At 37.7% G+C, this 24,261-nt stretch overlaps 1 protein-coding gene across 5 annotated transcripts in view; it reads left to right on the forward strand.

Moving 5' to 3' along the window:
• drp2 (dystrophin related protein 2) overlaps positions 1–24,261 on the forward strand; it is a 259,938-nt gene that overhangs the window by 191,211 nt on the left and 44,466 nt on the right. For 4 of the 5 annotated variants that reach the window (XM_023959017.2, XM_023959019.2, XM_023959018.2 and 1 more), the window contains 8 exons: positions 3,993–4,113; positions 4,643–4,754; positions 5,952–6,108; positions 9,551–9,697; positions 17,844–17,922; positions 19,554–19,614; positions 22,753–22,814; positions 23,288–23,362. In XM_023959017.2, the coding sequence (XP_023814785.1) occupies positions 3,993–4,113; positions 4,643–4,754; positions 5,952–6,108; positions 9,551–9,697; positions 17,844–17,922; positions 19,554–19,614; positions 22,753–22,814; positions 23,288–23,362 (814 nt within the window). Of the gene's footprint in view, positions 1–3,992; positions 4,114–4,642; positions 4,755–5,951; positions 6,109–8,250; positions 8,377–9,550; positions 9,698–17,843; positions 17,923–19,553; positions 19,615–22,752; positions 22,815–23,287; positions 23,363–24,261 lie in introns of those variants that run through there. The other variant, XM_023959021.2, reaches the window with a different exon arrangement.

Raw genomic sequence — 24,261 nt, forward strand, 5'->3', positions numbered from 1 at the left:
GATGTTTGATGTAATCTTTGGGCTGCAATAACTTCTCAGGAGAATGTTTGCAACAAACCATCTGGCGCATCAGGCTCAATGAAAACACCTGCAAAAGGATGGTTATACTAATTAACTCGCAGTCGCTCTGACCATATGTTCATCCTGCTACTGAGTTCCTCTACCTGGCAAGCTGACTGAAGTCTTCAGTGTTTTATGTCAGCTCCCCTTTGTTGAAAAGTCCAAAATAAAAGCCTCTTCTGGGGTTATGAAATCAAACGGTGTAATGATTACAGGAATCCCAGGATGTTTTTAGGAATAAAGAAAAAAATGTCAAGTTCTTTTTAATTAACATGCTGTACTCTGTGTTCAGGGAATCTCATAAACAATGTGGTTCAGAGAGGAATGTGTTTATGTGTTTGTCATATCAGAATCTTAAAGATGGTCAACCAAAAAAACACCAGATATTGTTGCAGCTACACCATAGGCCTCGTCAGAGGTAAAGTTTTTTAAATTGAATTAAACAATCTAATTTAAAAAGCAAGCAAGAATAAACAGGTTAGTTAAGTTTTTGTGTAATAAAATATCCTTGTCTTGTCTGACAGGTTGCAAAAGCAGAGATTCTCTTTAAATCCTTGGTAAATCAGTAAAGAAGCGAGTATCTTGGGACTCTTTGTAATCAAATGTATGAAACTACGCAACACATGTTTAAGTGGCTATTTCCAATGAAAAGTCTATGTAAACGCTCATAAACGTGCTTTTCAGGCTTCTCTGTTCAAAACTCTTGCATTCATATGTCGCTTTGCAAGTTTTTACGACTGTTTTTAGTCTCTACATCCAAAACGCATTAAAGGCGTCTAACCAGCTAAATCAGGTCAACCAATCAGTGACTCTAAAACTCAACAAACTTAGACGAGTCTGGGGACGTCTGTGTTTGTTTTTCAAATAAAGATAAGCCAATGGTAGTTGACAAGATTGTAATCCATATCCGCCGTTGCAAGGATGCTACCAAAGAACCAAACCGTTTCCATTTTTGAGATTTGAGATTTTTGAGATTTGCACCGCTTTGACATTTTGCAATAACCCTTTTCCACTTATATGCAGTAAAATGTCACTGACCTTCCTTTCTTCTCGTTTATTTAACTTCCAACAAAACTCCACTTCTCCTCTGTGATTCTTTTGCTGCTCCTAGCATCTGTTTTACCAAGATTTCCCGAGCAAATCACAGATGAAAACTGCCTCTTTTTAAGGACAGTCATCATGTTTCATTAAATGTAAATTATTCATCTTAAGTGGATTTATTTAGGTGATAATGGGAATGTTTTTTATGTCAGTGTAAGTTTAAATCATGCATGCATCTAAGATGGTAATGCAGAGAGGGATTGTGTGTTTGCGATTGATATGGGTGTGTGTGTGTGTGTGTTTTAGATGAATGAAGCAGCTTCTTACTGTGAAGGGATTCTGTGGGACTTTTGCAGCTGCAGAAAGTTATCTCCTTTACCTGAAAGGGGAGTGAAATGAGAAAAAGAAAAAAAAAACATTTGTGTCAGAAGCACATTGAGAGGAAGCATCCAGGGAGTTAAGGAAATGCCATCAACGAGGTTTAACCAAGTCAATGAAGCCATTTCCTCACCCTGGATTTTCCCCATGCTATGCATAATGTATCTTAATCTGATCTGAAGGCTTGGCTCTGAATGTTCCTCCAACCAAAGTTGAAGTCTCTGAGTGTGAAATTTAGCTGGAATTAAAGTTTTAACATGACAGCTGGCTGAGGGAATCCATGTCTCAGCGCTTCTTTGGGCAGCAAAGTAGCTAAAAAGACACTGGGAAGAATAGAGAGCTGGAGAGGATGAAAAGAGGGAAGGATGCAAGGTTAAGGGGGGAAATTTATAATTGGAGAAAGAGTGCCAGACAGCAAGGTAAGAAAGACAGACAGCAGGTTGACTTCATGACTGTTGCACTGGGAATCTTATCTCACACAGCAGCCCTCCAAACTCACACGCTTTTGCTTATTGCAGCTGCTGTTTGTGAGGGTTTTATAAAGGCTTTCTCTTTAACTCTCTCACTGGGTGTTAGCAGGTCTGCTTGGCTGTTGTTCTCTTCTCCTACTTGCATGACCTACTATTTCGAACAAGTATTGTAGATTTTTAGCAGCAATTGTAATCTCTTTATACTGTAAGAGGATTGAGAAGGCAAGCGTCACCTAAATAAATTACTCTGAAGAGAGAGAATGTCTCTGGCAGGAAGTCTCACTCCTGCAATGGGTTTTGTAAAGAACAAAGATTAGTGACGGGAAGAAAGTTGATTAAAAAGTCTGGCCTCCTGTTAACATGAACTGCAATGTAAGTTTAGTTACAGCAGAGCATTTAAACTCTTAGCTAATTGATTCTTTCATGCTTGGAAGGATGATGACCAGATCTTTTAGAATACTGCATCTCCAGTTGAACACGTCGACCATATGAGAACTGGACTGAGCGATCCCTCCCCCTCGCGTTCCAAATAGGAAGTACATGCTGGCTCCAAGAAGCCAAAATCCCATGGACTTCTATTTAGAAACAAACAGCTATTACTTAGCCATTCTATTCGTCAGAATAACCCGAATACCTTTCAAAACACGTTCTTACAGATCATATTTGTTTTTAAATGTTGTCTGTATACAAGCTATAAACTGACCAATCAGATGCTTCAATAAAAGTTTGCGGTTTCACTTCAATCATTCAAAGAGTTTGATTGAAAGATTATCCCAAACCGACTTTGAAATGGTAGGGGTGTGGCCGTCCAACACACTCACTTCTGGGGCGGCAGTGTGGGGGCGGTCGACCTCTGATCGGAAGATTGCAGGTTCGATTCCCGCCTTGCCCACACACGTGTTGAAGTGTTCTTGGGCAAAACACTGAACCCAACCTTGCCTCCAGTGTTCGGCAGTGGAGCCACTGCAGACTGTGACTGTAAAAAGCGCTTTGGGACTTCGAGGAGGGTAGAAAAGCCCTATACAAGTATACACCATTTAGTTCTGATTGGTGAGAGTGGTTGCCATAGAAACAATGACTCAGACCAATTCGGGCAAATCCCTTCTTACTGATGTTATGTGGCTCCAACGTGACTTTGTCCGTATCGTGAAAAAATGGCGACTGAATTGACTTTATTTTGTCAGAATTGGAAATAGGTCACATCTATGGGTGACGTCACTATCATTCAGTCCAGTTTTCTTATTCAGTCAATGTTTGAACCTCAAAACGCTCCACCCAAGGGTTTTAGGATTCACCTTTACACAAGAAAGAATCTACTGACCAAATGATTGTTATAATACTAACTAAAAAATAGCTCTAACAGTTTGTGAGCATACATCCTATTTTTACGCTTCCATATTAATCTGCTTCCTCCCTTAAATTCTGGTCATTTAACTAAAAAGAGCCAGCAGGTAGGAATGTTTGTTCTTCATCTGCTTCAAAGCAAGGCTCAGATTCTCTGCTTCATCTGCTAACGTCCAGTTTTTTTGGTTAAAACTCGTGCTTTTTCTCTGTATTTTGGCTAAATGTGTCTACAAAACAGCTTATATGAATACTATGAGTATTAGCTAGTAGTAGAGCTAAGCATTTAAAGCAAAGCCATCATATAAAAAAGGTAAATACTTTTAATGCTATTTTTTTATTATTTCTCTGCAAACTCAAACAGAATAAAACAATTAACTTTCCACTGGCATTTTTCCCTACTTTTCTTATTTTGTAGTGCATAAAAGACGATTCACTCCGTCACATATAGGTCATAATTACCCATGCTGCACTTGAACTTTAGAAAACATTTTGGCTACAAGCTGATGTTTTGTTCTAATTAAAAAAAAAAAATTCTTTTAGAGATCACACATGTGGCTTGTCCAAAAAATAATAATAATATAAAAGTTTTTCTAGCTTACTTTTCTTTCCTGAATAATTGTCAACCTTTACCTCCTAAATCAGCAGTTTGGTCTGAGAAAAGTCTAAATTTTTAATTCTTGCCTTTCTGTCCATCTCCAGGCGTTCATGGAAGATGTCAAGTCTCGCGGGCCCTTCATCTACTCCATTTTAGAGTCAGCTCAGGCCTTTCTCACTCAGCACCCCTTCCAGGAGCCAGAGGAGACCCTGACTGATGGAAAAGGTCTGCTCTCTCTATGCTGAGCCAACTGCTGTTACAGCCAAAATGTCACATTCATATTCCCCATGAGCTAGCCCCCTGAGTTCCTTTGATAAGGCCCATGCAGGTGAAATCTCCCATTAGTGGTTATTAGTGGTGAACTGTCCTGGTGTCGAGCAGAGCTTGGAGACAGAGTCCAGGTCAGGACCAATTAGCTCCAGTTTACTGGCTCCACAGAGTCATCTGCTTGGATTATCAACATAGTGTGCTTGTCTCTTTTTCTGCAGTTTTATTTTCTCTCTTTGATTAACATTTGGCTCTCACTGTTGGCTGATTTTTCAAGAAATACTTCAGCGTTCTCCAATTTATCAAATCCATGTTTGAGAAAAAAACATGAGTTGATCAATTTTGTTCTCCGATTGATTTTGCCCTATTTATTTCATACGAAGAAAAACCTCAAGCCTTGGCTGTCTTCCCTCTGCTGCATTGCATAACTCACTTTTCCCAGTCTTGTGTTTTGTATTTAATCCAACCCCCATGTATCTGTCTGCAGAAGTCTCTCCTCGTCGGCGAATCTTGAACGCGAGTCGTTCTGTGTGGAAACAGGCAAACGTGGCCAGTGACCTGTGGGAAAAACTGACAGCTCGCTGTGTGGACCGCCACAGGTCAGACATGTTTACCTCTAGCACAGATTATATGACATGAGTTAATGAAACTGGATGGTCACAGTTAGACATGGTTTCAAGATGTAAATCAAGTCCCACTTTATAGTTAAATGATGCATTTTATGCAATTTATTTAACCCGTGTTGGAAAAAGATATATTGGACCATACATTTTCACTTTGCTGTTTTGTTATTTGAATTATGATTTATTTTTAAAATTGATCAGAAATGAAAAAAAAAAAAAAAAATGTGAAAATTGAAGATCATTCATCTTCTTCCTATTTGTCCCTTACAGGGTCACTGGGCTGCCGGGGCCTATCAAAAAATTGAAGATCAAATTTTTTTAAATGATAAAAACATAATAATTAAATCTGCTTCTCGTCCAACAAATGCATGTGTTGTACGATTGTTTCCCAAGTAATTAAAAAGAGAATAAACCCATATGATCTTTTGCTATGACAGTTGAAACTACCATTTTGCTTTTTTCTCTGTCACATAAATCTGAGGAACTATAATTCATAATTGATTTTGATTTTATTGATTTATTTCAAGCATTGTAGTCAAAGCAATAAAGAATTTACACATATTTATCAAATTCATTACAGAAATGATGAAATGCATAGATTAAAAAGACAGAAAACAAAACAAAAATGTCACTTAAATCACATTTGCTTAATTAAATACAGTGATTATTAATTAAAGTATAAGTAGAGTTTGATTTATTGCTTTCTTTGACAATTCAAGTCAAATTATGTAAATCAGTTTTTTCTTTTTTCTTTTTTACACGTTTTCACTTTTTATGTGGTTCCAGTTGACATTTTTTTAAAAATTATTTAGAAAAGAAACACTGTTGATTGTTGGACACCTAAAATAAATTAGTAGAGGCTTTAAACACTGATTGATCCTCATACATTTCAGTCAATTTAAAACTCTTGTATGTAAAGTTTATCCCTGAAGGTTATCCATCATTCAGGTGGAGTTCTTTTGATTCTTCAGATTCGTCATGTCAAACGAATAGTTGCATCTTATTCCAGTAACTTACGCCGTCAGTCTGCAACACTCCCAACCAACTTGGCATCAGACACACGTTCCTCAGATGAGAAATAAAAAAGAATCCACCCTACAAGACGAATCAGGTGACATGAGAAAGATATTAAAAGTTACAAAACTAAACTTTATATTCTTCAAAAACATGCAGACACATGGAAAGGACACTGGAGCGCCTTTTACAGATCCAGGCGGCCATGGAGGAGCTGGCCGGGGCGCTGGAGCAGGCAGAGGGGGTGAGGGATGCCTGGGAGCCTGTAGGCGACCTCTTCATTGACTCTCTTCAGGACCACATTGATGCTACCAAGGTGAACACAACAAAACACCCCGCAGTACACATTTTCTTTCTCTCAATACATGTAGGCTTCAGAAACATCATCCTCAAATCTGACATGAACTGGTTTTACCTGCAGAGTTGTTTATTTCTATCATTAGCGGAAATGGCCTCAAGCTATTCCTAAATAAGCATTGAGACTCACTGACACAAACATCAAAACTGCGACATCTAAGTTTTTTAAAATAAAGAAAAAGCTGCAGTGATGTGTTACTCATAAATCAGTGAGACATGTAGCGTGCTGTGTTGCTTTAAATGTTTGTTTTGTTTGTTTCTTTCCTGTCGCTGTGATCTGACAGATGATGACAAGTACTTCAAAATGTTGCAGTGAGATGGCAGGGGTTACGATCCTCTGTGAATAGATGCTGTTCAGCAAATGACAGGTCATTGGTGAAGTCATTATGGGAGCGCCGCTGCTGCCTGTAATTGTGCGGCACTGTTCATTATAAGCGAGCGCCGTGTTTGGACCGCTGTCAGAGAAGGCGCATGACCAGCTCCGCCGTCAGAGAGGTCCTGTCAGTTATTTTGTGCTCCGCTGCCTCACTCCACTGCACATGGATGCACACACTAAGAGGTGCAGCTTCAGCCACTGGTGACACAGTTTGGACACTACTGGTAAAAACAGCTGAAAATAAGCTTCATTGTTACCTGGACTGAGCTGAGAAGACATTCTCTCCTGCACTTGGTTTCAAGTCAGGCTCGGTTCTTGTGGCAGTTGGGAGTTTTCACTGTTCCTTCTCAATTTCTTTAATACAAGTTTTCCTTGTTTTTATTTAACGGGACACTGCTAATTTAGATTTAAACTTATAATTGCAAAAAAAAGTGACACGTTTTATTTTGTAATTTACATCTTGGTTTTGCACCAAAGTTAAAAAAAAAACAAAAAACTTTTTAACACTGGAGACATCTAAATAACACGCACTATTTGACTAACCGTTTATACAATCGTTGTAAATCAGCTGATTGAAACGCAGAGAGAAGCAACTTTTCATGTGGGTTTTGCACCATTTACTTTTAAAAAAGTCACGGAATCAGCTGATTTTTTGGGGTTCAAAACCCTTAGCAACACTTTTGAAAAGTTAAGAAGAAGAAAAAATTCAAATTCATGTTGCAGGAGAGGAAGTCCCTGCAATCATTTAACAGAAAATCCAGAAGCCACCATGACCCATCTGAGAAACTTCCCTGTGAATCCCAATAAAGACAGAAAAAAAATCAACTTACAACACCTTTCAGACTTTCAGATCACATTATTATCCAATGTCCCATCTTAAAGTTGAGTCATGGCATAAAAATCATCTAAAATCATCTGGACCTTCTTAAGTCCAGATGCCTAGATTTAACTTCAAGACGTCACCTGGATGAATGAGAACCTTAACTGACACTTTCATTCATTGCAACTTCCAGGCTTCAATGTTAATGTATAAGAAGAGTCTTTGTCACACTTATAAACTGATGAAAGTCCCAGAAGCAAGCATTCAACCTACCCAAGGAATACTTGGGTTGTTCCCCAAGAGATAGAATTTGTGTAAAGTCTGAAATTCAGTCATCATTACTTTCTAAAATCTATAATTATGTTGTAATTTGTAATAAAATATGGATGTTCTTCAGATCTCATGCCTTTACCACCGCTGAAAATTGTTAAAAATGATAATTCACTTAAAAACACATAAATAATCAGCCTTTGCCTCCAACTGTGATCCAAGTTGACTGAAAGGTTCAGCGAGAGGAGCATAACTGTAAATTGATGAAAAAATGTTTGCCAGAAACACTCATTTCAGTTTGGTGCATCTTTTTTAAATGTTCCAAATAAAATTGCTGTTTTAAGTTAAACGTACATTAAGATAGTTTTATCCAGTTCACATTGACTACTGCTTCTGACGCTTATCGTCACTCATTCTGTCGTCCATATTTTCCAATAATCCCATGATCTGTCATGGTTTGGGTTTCTTTGTATTGGTTTTTGCTTTCCGTCTTGTTTCAGTCGTGTATGAGTTCTGTTTCCTGTTTTATTTTGAAAGGTTTCCTGTTTTTTCATGTTTTTGAGTTTTACTTCCTTGGTCCCAATCTGCCCTGATCATGATCACCTGTGTCTTGTCAATCCTGTCTGTATATAAGTCTTGTCTCTGCCTTCCTTTCGTGCTGGTCCATTAACGTCATTAATGTCTCATGTAATGTCTTTAATGTCTCTCATGTAATGTCTCTTCCCTGACTCTCATGTCCATGTCTTCATTCTATGCCCACAGTAAGTTTTAGTTTTGTTTCCCTGCTTGGCAGCGCTTTTTGTTAGTTGATTAAATCCCTTGCTCTGAAACCGTGTGCCTCCCGTCTCTGCATTTTGGGTCCTTCCTGCTCACCAGTCCCCCCCAACCTGACATGATCCTAGTGAAATCGAGGCTGTAGCTTTCTACCAAGCAGGAAGTGGGAAGCTTCATCTAAATGACTGAATATAAAGCATAAATCTGTCATCATGATCAAGGTTCATTGTGCATTTAATCTGTGATGGTATAAATGTGCCATATAAAAGTGATACCATCAATCACATGCCAGCTCAAGTACACGCCGGTACACAACACATTAAACATATGCCTGAATTTATCTGTCTTCTTATCACAGGATTTTTCTCACATTAAATATTTAAATTGGAGATATTTCACATTTTTTTTTAAATTAGAAAAGCAAGTTTTAAGAATCATTTTTAAACCGATTTTAGCTATGTTTGTGCAAAAGAAAGCAATCAAATAAAGATCCAACAATGTTTTCTGTTGTAAACAAATAAATAAATGAACTGATTTATGTTCTTTGAGGAAAAATGATTCATTCACAGCTTTAGTAATTCTTAGGAAGTAAACATAATGATTAAATTCAGCTATGATTAATGTTAGCATATTGCATTATTTCTGTTTGGAAAAATCGTTTTCTGTTCTTTTCTTCTCATTTGATATACACTGAGAGCCAACAACTTGATTACCTATTATTACAGGAAATAATTCTTTATAAAAGTCTTTCTTTACACATTTAAGTTTGTCTGAAGCTTTCATAGAGTGTACACACTGCCGATTGATTACAGTGAAATCGCATCTTAAACTGAAGAGGATTATATGGTGAATTTAAGTTTAAAAGCTTATATTCCAGTTATATATTGACAAAGCTTGTTTGTGTTTCTTTTGAAAGCATCAGAGCACTTTTACATCAATTTCATTTAAAGTTTATGTTTTCATGATTTTTCTGCTTTAATTGTGTCTTCAACACAGCTAAAAGCTTTAGGAAACTATTTATTTGATTAGTGAGAGAAAAAATGGAAAAATGCTGATTGTTGGGCTAACTTCTGATATTTTATGTTAATTAGCACAGTATTTTGTTCATTTTTAATGTTTTGCTCTCCGTTTACCATGTGTTGCTCGATCTTTCTCCTGCAGTTGTTCAAGGAGGAGCTGACTCAGGTAAAGGAGGGAATGAAACACATCAACGACCTGGCTCACCAGCTGGCAATCTCAGACGTACATTTGTCCATGGAGAATGCCCGCGCTCTCGAACATCTCAACAACCGCTGGAAAGTGCTTCAGGTAGAGTTTATTGTCCACTTTGTGTCACAGTGAACAATAATTTACTCTACACACTCTACACTATTGCAAAAAGTGAGCAATCTCCCCATGTGCCATCCTGAGGAAATTAACTGTAAGCAGCATTATGTAAGTTTTTTCTTTTCTTTTGATTACTTTATTTGACAAAGTACGATTTACAATTATTTCTTCTTTCAGCTTCACTAAAAAATAGCCTCTTTATTACATTGCATAAAAAAAATACTTTTAAAGTTTTTGTGTGTGTGTTTTTTTTTCCTATGTGACAGTTTGTCTTTATTTACAGCTTTGTAATCTCAGCTCCTTTAAGGCTTAACCTGTCTTCTAGTAGCTGCTAGACCAGGACGTCTATCACAATGAGCTCATAGGTTTTAGTCTCTCAGTTATTGATTTATTCAGCTGTATTTTTTCATTTCAGTTTAGAGGACCTCAGTCAAGGGTTTGAGAAAATCATTTAGATGGCCCTCAATAATTTAGACGTGTGTTTAAAGTCAGCCCATGGTTGTGTTTCCTAAAAGCATTTTAATTAATGTTTTAAAGATAAAGAGCTGTTTCCCAAACGCCTGTAGCTGAGGACACAACAAGAAGAAATGACTTTAGAATAATGAGTGCTTTTTAGTGAGTTGGGGGGGATAAAATCTTCAGAGCAGACTGAGGAATACAGAAGAAGAGAGACTTTTGCTCTGTTTGGTAAACCCTCTATGAACTCATTCACTTTTTAATGTTTTAAGTTTGGGCTTTGGGAAAAATGTTATGATTATTTTAATGCAAATTGTGGAGAAACTTGGCACAGTTGTTTTTTTTAAATTTGAGTTTATTTCATGATAATTTTGCTTATTGTGTCCAAAATTTTACAGACACACACACACACACACACAAAAACTAATTATCAAAGCAGTAAAGCTAAAATCATCATTTTGTTTTTATTTTGCACAAACAAAGGATTTTTCTATCAAGTTATTAGGATGCATGTTTAAGCAGAACTCAATGATTTACTTGATGGGGGTCTTAGTTTGCATGAATAAAATGTCAAATGTGTTATTTGAACTTTTTGACCAACATTTGGAACTTCATTCTGGCCAACAATTGAAAGTTTATGGTTAAAATTATATTTTTAGGGTTGTGACTGATATGTATAATAAGTAATCATGACGGATTATTTCTACACTAGGAGCCCATTCTGAATTCTAAATCACTTAATTCATTGCATTGTGAAAGCAAGAACATTTAGACTGGAAAATAGTTTCTATCCACAAGCTATTAGGCTGCTGAACCACTGAACCACCTTACTTTCTCCACCCTCACTGGGAAATATGCACATTTGTACAAAATTGTTAAGCACCTGTGCATATAGTAGTTTATGTTTATGTACTTACCTGTCTTTACTGCTTTTGCTTTGTTCTTATTCCCATGTTTTTAAAGTTAGCTCTGGAAACTCATGACAACAAACCTATAGAATATTGAATTGCTGTTCTGCTCCAGCAGTAAGTAGATCAGGGAGAGGTGGGACACATGCGGGGGGTATCTGTTGGAGACAAGAGATTGGAAACTCTGAGGTAGATGAGGAACATCCAGGTTGCTTGAACAGAGATATAGAGAATGTAGGTTAAATTAAGAAAATGTTAAGAATTCTTCTCAGATTAACAGACCCAAACATTTTTAAGACTTATCAAGCCAAATAAGTTGAATCAATAGGTCTTGAGTTGAGTTTTGCCCTGTGCTTTTTAACAGCATTTCCTGTTTGTTGGAAAATTTGACTTCTTTGTGTTTATTTTTCTGTCAGGTTTTCTTCCTGGCAGGTTTCTGATGCAAATGTTGTTCTTCATCTCTTTCTCGAGGTTTTTCATTGTTCAGGGGAACTTCCTAATGTTTATTTGTAAGTGGTTGTTTACCAAGATGTTTTTTTTTTAACCAATGTTGTAATTTAACTTTAGCAAAAACTTACTCTAAATTCTAAGTGAGGTTTTCTATGTTTCTTTCTTCAATGTTTAGCTCATTTACCAGTTTCCAACTAAGAATGAATCAGAATCAGAATCACTTTATTTGCCAAGTACAGCGCATCTACAAGGAATTTGTCTTCAGTTACTTGTTCTCTTGTGCAAACTAACAAGGTATAGAAGTGTGAGGGGTAAGACAAACAAAAGGATAAATAATAAAAAGAAGGTAGAACCCTAAGATAAAGCCTTGTAGCAAGGCTTGAAAGAATTTGAGCTCAGCCTGGATCTTGTAGAGCTCCATCTTTTCACACGGCCACAGCTGGGTTCATATCGGTCCACAAACCAAAGGATGGCTGCTGCTGTGAGCTGCTTTCTATGCTCATAGTATCATTCCCAGAATTGACGAACCCCTATACTGGCTGAGCATGAGACAGAAGTGATAGCAGGATTGTTTTACTGACATTTTATCTAGCAACAATGTTGCTGACGGTGGGTCTGCCATTTCTTCTTTAATATCCACTCTATCACCTCAGCTGGAGTAGCAATCACGTTGGTCTGTTTTTGACCTGAGGTTTCAGTAAATGCTTTGGAAGGGGGCAAATTGTTTTGTAGGTTCAGATCGTGTTCTGTAAGAAATTGATTGTAATTCACTCCTCTGAAAGAAAAACTACTGTATTTCAGGAGAAGTCCCAAATTGAATGATTCTGTTTTAAATCCCCTATAATTCCTTTCATTTGGTTTATTTGAGCATGATTGTTTCTCTTTTTCTGGATGGAGATCTGTGTTGTGATTGTGTCTGTGAAGGTTTTAATGCTAATCGTGTTCGATCAGCTTAATTTTTGTTGGTTTTGTGTTGCTTCAATCAGATTTATACGATTTTAATTTAGAATGACAAGTTTGGAGTTTAAATTAGGCTATTGATCTGTGATAAGAAAATGTGTTGTGTACACTGTTGTTCATTTTTTGGCATATACTTTCATTGCAAGTCAGCTTTTACTGAATTGCATAGGTATTTTGGCAGAGAGTTTTGCGACGGATGCCCTTCCAGATCCAACCTTGTATTTTATCCGTACTGGGGACCAGCACAGGGAGACTGGATGAAGGTCATTGGGCCCCCTAGGAAAACGAACCCTGGTTTCCCATGCGCCACTCCCACTTGCTGTGCAGCTGCTAAAATGTGTCATGTACACACAATTTAACAAAACAGTTTGTTTTAAAATAACTTAACAATGGTAAATCTGAACACATTTTTCATTTAGCATTTTTGGTACAAACATTAGGCTGCATGAATTTGGTTTGACTTGAAGGCACACTTTGGAAACTTTGACCTTCTAAAACACCTTCAGTTTTCAAAACAGAAGCTTTTAATTATTTCTGAGTTGATTAACTGTCATTTTATCACATGCCCTTCATTGGTGCAACCCACAAACAACGATACAATGGAAAAAAAATAAGGTTACATGGGTCTCTTGTGAAAATGAAACCATGTGACTCATTGAGACAAACCTATATACAGAAATGAAACATAAAACTGAAGTTGAGAGTAGGGGGAACTGTGTGGGTCAGTCATAGCACAATGAAAGGTTCAACACCACAAATTTTGTCTGTAAATTGTACAATCAAAATAAGCGTAATATTTCAATTTTGCATAAGAATAGATAAAGAGCAGATGCTTGTAAAACAGCTTCCAACATTATCCCCACCAGCGATGTAAACTATTTTTCCAAAGCCCTCTTCAACATATGTGTGCTCATAAAATCTGTTTTGTACATTTGTGAAAGAAACATATTATTTAACACCCATCTCAAGACTTTTGAGTTAACATTCAGCATTTAAACACAGTTGCACTGCAAAACACACATGTATCACATGCCTTTATTTTGTAGCACAGGATGGTGCTCCCTTTTTTTAGTCACGACCATATATGTCATGGAAAAAATGATGACAAAGTAAAGTTGTGTGGCTTTTTTTGGCAGAGCAGCAACTTAAATGTGTGAGCTGACCAAACAGAGGAGACATTTATTACAAGCTGAGTTATCCAATCTAAAAAAAAAACAATCAACCTGCAGATCAACCTCCGGCTTTGATCATCAGCAAGAAGCTGTGATCAATGTGTGCTACCTTCCAATTCCTTTTATGATGATATGAAACCCAATAATCCCTGCATCCGGTCACAATTTTTCACTTAACTGTCGTCTGTACTTCCTTTAAACCACCTCATGTTCTACGACGCCTGCCTGTCATTTCTTAGAACAGAAAAAAACAGAATAGCAGTCCTTTATTTTAGGAACCACCTTTTTTAATCAAAAGGACACCAAAAAGGAAAATTAGATCAATGCTGTGATTGTGCTTTAATCTGAAACATTACACATGAATGGAAAAGGTGATCAGACGTGATACTGAGAGTCAGAAAAAAAAAATGTTTAGCAAGGAAATCATCAGAGAAAGACATTTTTATCTGATCGTTTTATTATTCCAATGAGTAGTTTCACTAATAGCCTGAGCCTCTGTATTTGGTGGCAGAACACCACATGTCTAACACTGACTTTTGACAAGAATGTGTCAAAATTCATATTCTGATCATAGATGCAGTCTGATCACTGCAGAGTTTGATGCCAAAGTAAACTTTGCATGATTTTATTTGATGTCTAAGTCACTTGAAGGCAAAATCTTAGTCAAAAACAGTTCCATGACAGTTTATCCACTTTATGCTGTATTTTATTGTATGTTTTGTCAGATCGTTGTCAGTTTGAGGAAGCTTGAGAACTTGAAAATCATACATAACCACGAGAACTGGACTGAGTCAGTGGGACGTCAGCCATAGATGATTGACTTGCTTCCAGTTCCAAGAAAATAAAGACAATTCATTTGCTATTTTTTCACAGTTCAGACTCCGCCATGTTAGAATGAGACAACATCAGTAAACAGTGATTGGTCTGAGTCAGTCTGAGTCAACATTTCTATGGCAACTACTCTCACCAATCAGAACTGAGCTTGTTGAAGTCCACACTTCTAGTCCTTGTAGGCAGGCTTGGGAGAATCTGTCAATGGGGGGGCCAGTGGGCACCTTTTATTGAGGCACCTAATTGACCAGTTGAATAACTTGGATTTTTCTTAGCCAGCAGAGACCTTCTGTTTAAAGAGCGAAGGGGGAGGGGTCACTCAGTCCATTTAGCATATACAGTCAATTGTTCCTCCACTAGTTGTTGTATAAAAGTAGAGTCAGTGTAGTTTTCTGGTGCTTACCCATAACCCAGTGGCTTCTGTAATCCACTGAGGTAGAAAATCACAGCAATCTATAATTCCTTGGAAATTTCTTGGTGCTATTTGTAGGTCTGAATCTAATGGAACAGCCTGGTGATTTACATCAGAAAAGTTCAGATCATTACTTTAAGCCCAGACACTAACAGAAGGAATGCAGTGGGCTACTTAGGGGAATTCATATGACTTATTCTTAAAAACCTTTTAAAGATTGACCTGAACTTGCCCTGCTCTCAGTGCCTGGCTCCAATAGATGGATGCAGCATTCACACAGGCATTTGTGTAACTGTAGGATTCCTTCAAGCACCGGCTGCATCCACGAGCGTCTACAAGCAAAACAAGCCCACTCAGCTGTCACTTAATGTTGGAACATTCTGTTCCCATTAGATAACCTGCGTAAAACCTTTTCCACGGCCTGACATGTAGCTTTAATAACAGCTGCATCCTCCTCTCTCCTCTCGGTCTGTCTCCTCTAAACACATTGATTTAGGGCATCTTGAACACTCACTGGAAATTAGCTTTCAGAATACCCTTGGATTACCTTCAAAGCTCAGAAATCCTCCACGATGACAAAGTTCACATAGAAAAGAACAAAAGAGTGAGCCTGCTCCTGCAGGGCAAGCAGGTTTCACCTATCTAACACTCACAATGCAGCTTTGACTCTCCTCCCCAGGCACTTTCACAACCATTCACACCTTCTATCATGTGACCAAAACAACTCGCATGTTATCCACGGTGGAAAAGAACCCAATTGACCTGCAGGTTTAGGTCAAAGACACGAGTGAGCACAGCGGCTGGCGGCTCATACTGCAATCCTCAATATTCAGAAAACTGCAGAAGTCCGTCAGATGAGCCTCGGTTTAATGTTATAGATCTAGGAAATACAGAGGATTAATTGTACTTTTTTTTTAAAAAAATATCGAGGTCTAAACTTTAGGAACTTGTGATGTCATTTGCATATTTTCCACACCATAGGGCGCAACAAATTATTAGGCACAACATCAATGAATAGTCTATTTCGAAATGATGTCATGAAGAAGGCGCACCAAACCACAAGGTGCATTAATTGAGCCAAAAGAGTCAGAGATAAGTCCATCAGTCAGACTTTATTGACTGCGTTCACAGTAACTCTAGAGCTTGTTTCTAACACACTACACGTTAGCCATGTTAGAAGTGTTAGCAGCGTCAGCGTATTCACAGTACATGTAACTCCTAACCATGTTAGTAACACATAAAATAAATGTCCTACACCAATCCATGTCAGCCACATGGGCTATTCACAATAAGATACAAATCAAGTCAAATTTATTTCAAATCAAATCAACATTTACATTAAATGAAAAATAAGTCTACACACGACTTTGAAAATGCGATTTGAAAGGGGAAAGGAAGAAGCTTATGCTTCTAAGACTCCTATTGGGCTTGTAAGTGTGCCTTATAGTATATAATTTGGATTGTTTTGCAAAATCAGCCTGCTGTACAAACTCATGACCGTTTCAGTTACACCTCATTTTACCTCATCCATTATTATGAGGGAAAGAAAGAAGAAAAATGGGAGGAAATGCACAGAAAGAAGATTCATTGTGTCATATTAATACTCCTTTGCTGTAGATAAAAATAGTCTTCTTGCTCTTAACAGAAAAGTTCCTGCTGTGCCTTTATGCTTCAGCGAGAACTGAGTCCTCTGGGCTTTGATTGGGGAACTAAGTGAAAGCTTAACAACCTTTAATGATCAATAGGGCAGTGTGATTAAAAGGATTTCAGTATTTGTAGTCACCTTCTTGATCTATAGTTGCTGTTGGATTTTCTCTAACATCCGGCTGAGTTAAGGCTACTTATGTAGACACCAATGTTTTTTAATGGTTTTACAGCAGAAGGGCTCAAGGTGAACAGAAGACAGCTGGTCTACTCTTTGTAGCACATCATTAGTACCAGACCAAAAAAATGCTGAGATGTGGATTTTAAATGCAACCTTTAGGGTAAACAAAAATCTTTTGCCAAATTACATCTGAAAATATTGAATCTGTGGAAAATCCTCGTCTTGTTTCTTTTGGCTGCTCAGGCTTTTCATACATGTATTTCTCTAAATTAGATTTGCTAATATGAATATATTTAAGATAATTTAGTCATCTGTCTTCCTCACAGCAGCTCGAATTGCCTGTATGACAAATTGTACAACACATTGCAGTTGACAGTAACGTCTCGCAGCACATTTACAATGCTCTGATTTAGTCTTAACCGATTCAAATGGCTCTCCAGTTTTTATTATGTGGTTGGAGAGCACTCATTGATACAAACAGAAAAATGCCAATTTATCACATTGTGTTAAAGCTTCTTTTAAAGGTTGAACAGGTTTTTCTTCTTCTCATTTTCCGTCTCTGTTTGTACGTCTCTTCATCTCACAGCTAAGAGAAAAAACATCCTGATTTCTGACACATTTTGGCAGCAGCTGAGAGATTTATGAGCTAAATCCAATACTTTTAAAATAAACAAGGATTATTCACACAAAATACTGTTTTGTGGGATTTTTTTTTCTTTTTTCACAAAGGAAATGGCAAATGTAATTGTTTCAATTCAGTCTCCATGGGTATTGATGCAACTTATTTGAAGCTTTGTGACCTCCATGTTCTGCTTTATTTCACCCCCCCCTCCCCATTTCTTTCCCAGACTGACAGTGCAACTGTGAGCGGATGTCCTCATTTCACAGATTATATTATTTTGTCATTTCTGCCTATATTCACTGCTTCTCTTCAAAGGCATCCACAGAGCTGCTGCAGCGGAGGAAAAAGGCATCATTCACTTCCTGCTTTTAACTCATGGAGCACAACCAGGTGGTCTCTGTGTGACTTGTGGGAATTCGAGATATAGAGGGGTGGATAGCGGTGGCTTCCTTTGATTTAACTTTGTGTGTTTGTTTGTTTGTTTGTCCTCAGGGTTCCATAGAGGAGCGGCTGAAGCAGCTCCAGGATGCACACAGAGACTTTGGCCCTGGATCGCAGCACTTCCTTTCCAGTAAGAGACGCCTTCCTCCTATTTGAAGTCTGTGCCTGGTGTTGCACCAGGCTGTGACACACTGTGCCAAGGCACCATCTCCTGGAGTGTGTGTGTGTTTGTGGAGCTGGAGGGTGGTGGTGGTGGGGGTGTTAGTGGTTCACAAATTAAAGCTGCGATGAGGGCATAACATGTTTTTTTAGATAAATACTTTTCATAGGATTGAGTCTGTGTATTGGGTTAAAGGTGATGCTATACAAAATGTTATTATCTTGTTTTCCCCAGTTCCAGGACACATGGAGCGGAGATTCGCATTTAAACATTCTGTCCCTTTTCTACCTGCTGTTCTTCAGTGACTGTAGAGAAGCAGCATGGTGACTCAAATTTTGGTTTAACTTTTTAAGACACTGCAAGCTGTAGGTCTTGTATTAAAGCATATCAAAAGTAAAAATGTCTGATCATTGGACCAAAGTCGTCCCCAACAGTAAATTTTGTTCTATTCTTCAATGAAGACAACATCAAATACCTGAACTGGTGTTTTGTTGAGGTTGATTTTAGAGAGATAAGTCATGATGAGAATTATCCACAAAAAAAAAAAAAAAAAGCTTGTTTCATTACAAAAGGAAAAGCTCTTCTTTCTGGTCAAAAATAGGCTGTCAATGGATGCTACCAGATTCCTGAGGTGTAAAAAGGTCAAAAAGCCTCAAATGACTCTAACAGAACTGTAGCACTGCATGGGGTCAGCTCACATTGAGGATTTGGTTTTGCAGAGGACGGGGAATGGTAATTGCTGAAGGGCTCAGTGTCTGAACTCCAAGGCGTTTACTACAACTGACCTTAAAGGGCAAGAAAAGTCTTCTCCAATGAATTTAAAACTGAACTGATGTGCTGCAGGTGTTTTGTCTCTGGAATAAAAACTTGAACTTATCAGGCCCATGGATCAGTGCGATGTCTGCAAGAGAAAAAGCATACATTGGTTTAAAAAAGCGTCTCTAGTGAGATGCAGCATTAGTCCTCTGGCTCAGCCATGCGTCATCTTTTGCCGTGAACCTGCGGCTGCTGGTGCTCGAGAAGAATTCAGTCAAGTGTCAGGAACTTTTGAATCAGAACACCATAAGGGAAGGTTCCAACAGAACCTGAAAAAAAGTTCCACATAAATTACAAAGAATGTGTAAAAACAAAAAAAGTAAAATTGAGATATAAATATTCATAAATTGTGCAATATCTTTCTCATAATGTACATCACATTGTGATGATAATAGTGATAATGGTCCCAGGTGCATAATGGATGTGTGTTCTTCATCATGTTGATTTTTGTCTGGTGCTCCTCCTCGTTCTGTCTGTTCTCTTTGATCCTCGACTAAACCCCCTGTGGTTCAATCTGCAGGCCGATTAAAATGCTCCAGCACCCACGACTCCTCCTCCTCCTCTAATCTATTAGGCTGTGCCAAACAGACCAACACTCTGCGGAAAGCCCTTACAATAGACTTGTCTCTCTGGCTTCACTTCGCCTGCCGTACAGGGGAGCAGCTCTGTTAAGAAGGCCTGAATGGACACTGTGTCTGGACACGCTGTCAAGCACACCACACAATGGCATTTCATGCTTGACATGTCCAATCTGAAATTGATTTTCCCTTTCTGTGTTTGCACAGGTTCAGTGCAGATACCGTGGGAGCGTGCCATCTCCCCAAACAAAGTGCCCTACTACATCAAGTGAGTGCAGCTTCAGGGTCAGTGTCTGCATTGTCCAAATAAATGTGCTTTTTTTATGGCAGGTTAAATAGCTGGATTCACTTTAGGGTAATCAATATATTGTTTTTGTGGTAAATTGATTAGACCGGAGCTGGGTTGACTTGGTGCACTTTCTGCCTCTATAGGCTGTTAACTCACATTTACACCTTTTAAAAACTTTAAAAACTTTGAGCATTTACAGTATGTTTCCTCACACAAATCAAAAATCAATCAGCGACAGGTTTGTTCCCTGAAAATGTATATATAGGGATCTTAATGAATCACAACAATTTCAAGGGAAGAATAGCTTCCATAAATGGCATCCAATGGATGTTATCTGGTTTTATTCTTCTGATATTCTTTTTGCAGATGAAACCTGCATATGCCACCATTTAGACAAAGAGCTACAAGCAAGTTGATCAACATATTTGGATGCAACTTATTATTTCTATCAAACGCAGAACTAATCAAATCAACTCAGGAACAGGAACGTCCTTGCTTTAATTTTTTTATTACCAAAATAATAACAACCATAGGCACTATTTTTGTGGAAGATTAACTGAATAGTAGTGACTTACAAGTGTAACCATGATGCTTTTTATCCCACATCTTTATCTCACATCCAGATCACTCAGATGTCTGAACACAGGTTCGTGGAGGTAAAAAAAAAACAGACAGGAGACACCAATTCTTTTTGGAAATACCATCAAAATACTGATCAATGAGTCAGTTAAATGTAGTAAATGACTATGTTTTCCATGCACACCGGTGTTTATCCTATTTGGCAGCTCATCTGAAATAAGGTCATGTTTGGAACAGTATGAAATCAGTAAAAACAATGATGAAAATGCAGATTTTATTTCTTTACGTAAACAAAAAGAACAAGAGTGTTATTTGCAGCTAAATGAAGATTGCCTCTGATAAACTGATGAAGTTTTCCAAACAAAACAACAAAAAAAACTCTTTAGTCTGTATTTTTGTCCTTCAGTCTGTATTTTTGGACTTCAGAAATGATAAGCAAAGCTTTCCTGTGCAGTTTGTGCGTGAACGACAAGCTAACAACCCTAAATATTTTTCTTGTTAAATTTATTTCTTAATTTTGAAATAGTCTGATTTAGTGTCTAATTATGTCTTATTTAAAAAACCACAAGGAGAAAGAATGTTCATGAAAGCCACAGACTTGATATTTTTCAGAATGTAATACAAAAACAAGGATATTTCTATTTTTAAGCTACTGCATTACACACAGACACATCATTTAAAACATCCATTCTGTTTGATGCTGTTCATTTGGATCTTAATGTCTTGAAAACATAGTGTAAAAGGCTCCACACTTCTTTTTCCTATTCAGCGACATGATTTACAACATATGGAAGACCCAAATGAAGAAGACCAGAGGCAGACCCAAAAAGGAAAAAGACTTATTCCTGACAAAAAAAGAGAAGAAAGTTCTCACTCTGACCATTAGAAACAACGGACAGATGGTGAATAAGCTAACAGAAAAGACTCCAGTGATAGGAACTTGTACCTGGTGTGAACATGACAAGCAACAATGCTAGACAAATAAAATGTTAAAAAGTATAAAAAACAACAAAATAAAACCAAAAGCCTAGATGATGTCATTTAGTACATTTTCAACAAAATTCATTATAGTTTTATGACATTTGAGAAAAACTCCCAATCACATATAAAATAACAATATCCTTTATATGGTTTTGACTGGAAAGCCTATTTCCTGCTGACACCTGACACATATTTGCCTATTGTGTTCCCAATAAAATAATGGGAAAAACCACTGAAAAAAGACAATCAAGTGAAAAAAACTTCAACTTGTTAGCGTGTTCGCGTGAACATTATAAAGCTGTGTGGAAAAAAAAGGCTGTTTCATAAATGAATAAAAACAAAAAAAAAAAAAAAGAGGATATATGTCCAAAACTGGTTTACTAAAAAAAAAAACAACGAACCCCAAAACTTCCTGCGGATAACTTTTATTAATAGTTTCAATAAAAAACTTCCTTTTGGACAGAAATTACAAGCGGAGAAACTTTATCTGTCTAACTGAAAGGTCATTGGTTCTAGATAATCCCAACGTAAAATGTTAGAAAAAAGTTTAATTTCTTGAAGTCAAACACAACCCTCTGCCTCCATTTTTTCTGACCTTTCCCATTCATTAAACATTTAAGACTTCATAGCAAATCATAATAAATAAATAAATGTAATATAAAACATTGTTTTAACCTTTTCTCCTTATTCACTGTACTTGATTGTAATGTTGTTGTTTTTTTTATCTTATACAAAGGGGTTAAAGTTTTTCTTCTTCATATTCAAGACTTTAGATGGTTTGAAGATACAAAGTAACATAGAGCTGTAAGTTTTAAATATATTACTCGGTTATAGCCTTACCATGAAATATGGATTCACATAAACTGGGTAAAAATATTATTTTAAAACACCAATGTTTTGATAGCTTTAATGATTTTCAATTGAACTGACTGTCACAGTCCATGAGCGCCACTCGTTAATGGACTGTATTTATATTCCAATAGAGAAGGGAGGTGTAACGGGTCCAAGTAACACTCCAATGGGCAGCAATTGACATACGCTTGCAATGGTAAAATGGGGAGTGCAGGGCTGAACGGCCCCCGGGTCCTGAGAGACTTCCTGCTCTGAGGTTACTCATTTATTCATGCTTGTCTTTTTATTGGATCTGTTTTACAGCTGATGAATTTTTTTGTACAATTCCTTCGAGAAAGCTTTTTAGCACAGGGTTAAAAAAGCAGATATAGGTATCCCTCGTACATTTGATTCAAGCAAAAGCATGTTGTGGCTTCAAAACACATGAATAGAAGTCCTTTTTATCATGTTTGACACTTGTATGCTCTTTCTACACTTAAAATCTCTTGGCTTATGGCGTAAGCTGTTATTACCTTTTCCTCTCCTTGGTTTCTCTCTTTTTCTGTTACTTGCTGCCCTTTCTTCTCACTCCTTTTACTGCTTCACCTGCTCTTCTCTGCTCCATTTCATCATTTGTACTCCATTTTTTGCCCTGATCTTTCTGGCCCGGTAAAATGAAATCATAAGATGTTTTTTCCTTTTTTGTTCAATTTTTTTTTCTAAAAGCCACCAGGCCCAGACGACCTGCTGGGACCATCCAAAGATGACAGAGCTGTACCAAGCGCTGGGTGAGTTGAGAGGGTTCTTTTGCCCAGGACTCTTACCGAGCTGAAGGAACACCAGCAGCGCGATGCCGCTGGGCTTCTGCTTTGAAGGCGTTGTCACTCAGCTCATTAGGTGAACTAAATTTTACCACCTCAGGGACTCTATTTCAACTGCCGTTAACCTGTGGGGCCCAATTAACTAGGCTGTGATTGCCTCCTGCTTAACCTCTAAATAATGATAATTAAAAGACATCACGTTCTTTAGAGTTTATTTCGTCTAGCGGAAAAAAACTTTTAGCGAAGAGACGGTTTATATCCCATGCTCATACATGAATACTCAGATATATTTATCCATGATATTATGTATTCAATAAAGTGCTAATGACTCTTTCATCGATGAGATAAACAGGAGAAGGGATAAGGCTGAATTCCTCGATAGGTTCAGAGCAAATTAGAGTTTCACTTGCCTCTAATCTCCTTTTTTCTCTTGCCTTCAGCGGATCTGAATAACATCAAGTTCTCAGCATATAGAACGGCTATGAAGCTGCGAAGAGTTCAGAAGGCTTTGAGACGTATGTACAGAATTTCATTTTAAGTTTTTCCATCTGCTGCATGTACGGGCTGGTGATATGTGGTTATCTTGTAGCACCAGTAATTCAATGACATGCTCTCTGTTGGAGTGAGATGGAATGATCAGCCGTAGCATGCCTCTGTACTGTGAAAGAATCCTTGCTACTTCACTGTTTTGCTTGAAAATGTTCATGCCTGCTCCTTCTGTTCCCATTGAATCAAAGAAACGAAAAACACACTTTTTTCTCATCACATTCCTTCCTCATTTTCATCATTGTCAGGTTAGCTGGCATACTGCAAAAGCTAGCTATTATTTCAATCCATTGAAGGTACAAAATAGAAGGTAATTAGCATTTGCTGCTTGGCTGAAGATTGATTGGGTTCCTCATTAGGGTCAACACCTTCCTTTTTTTACTTTTTCAAAACTTTCAACATCAGATTCCCAGTTTTTCACAGTGCTTGTGCCTTAAAAGTAGGTGCATAGTTGTTCATTCATGTTCAGTCTATTTTTTTTTTACCTTGCTGACTTCCTTCCCTCAATTTTACATCCTGAATAGGTCTAATGAAAACTCAGCATGCATGAAAAACGGCTGTCAGCTCCTCTTCCTCTTACCTTCCTTTACACTCTTATCTCCCTCTGCTCTGGTCTATGACTCGATATGGTTACAGAATTTAATTGCCAGCCTTCCTTGATAGCTGCAGATTCCTCATTCTTTCTCTCAGCACATGTGAATGATTGAGCAGTGCCACTCTCCTAAGAACTACATTTTCAGAGGATTCCTCAACCTTGACAATCCTCCTCTAATCTCCTCTCTCTTTGCTACCTCATTATTGTGCCATCCAATTATAGCTGGCATAAATGTGTCCACTGTGGGGGACGGGCCATCAAATTATTTTAGAA

Source organism: Oryzias latipes, chromosome 10 (genome assembly GCF_053564925.1).
Source record: "Oryzias latipes strain Hd-rR chromosome 10, Olatipes_Hd-rR_3.1".
Classification (NCBI taxonomy): Eukaryota; Metazoa; Chordata; class Actinopteri; order Beloniformes; family Adrianichthyidae; genus Oryzias; species Oryzias latipes.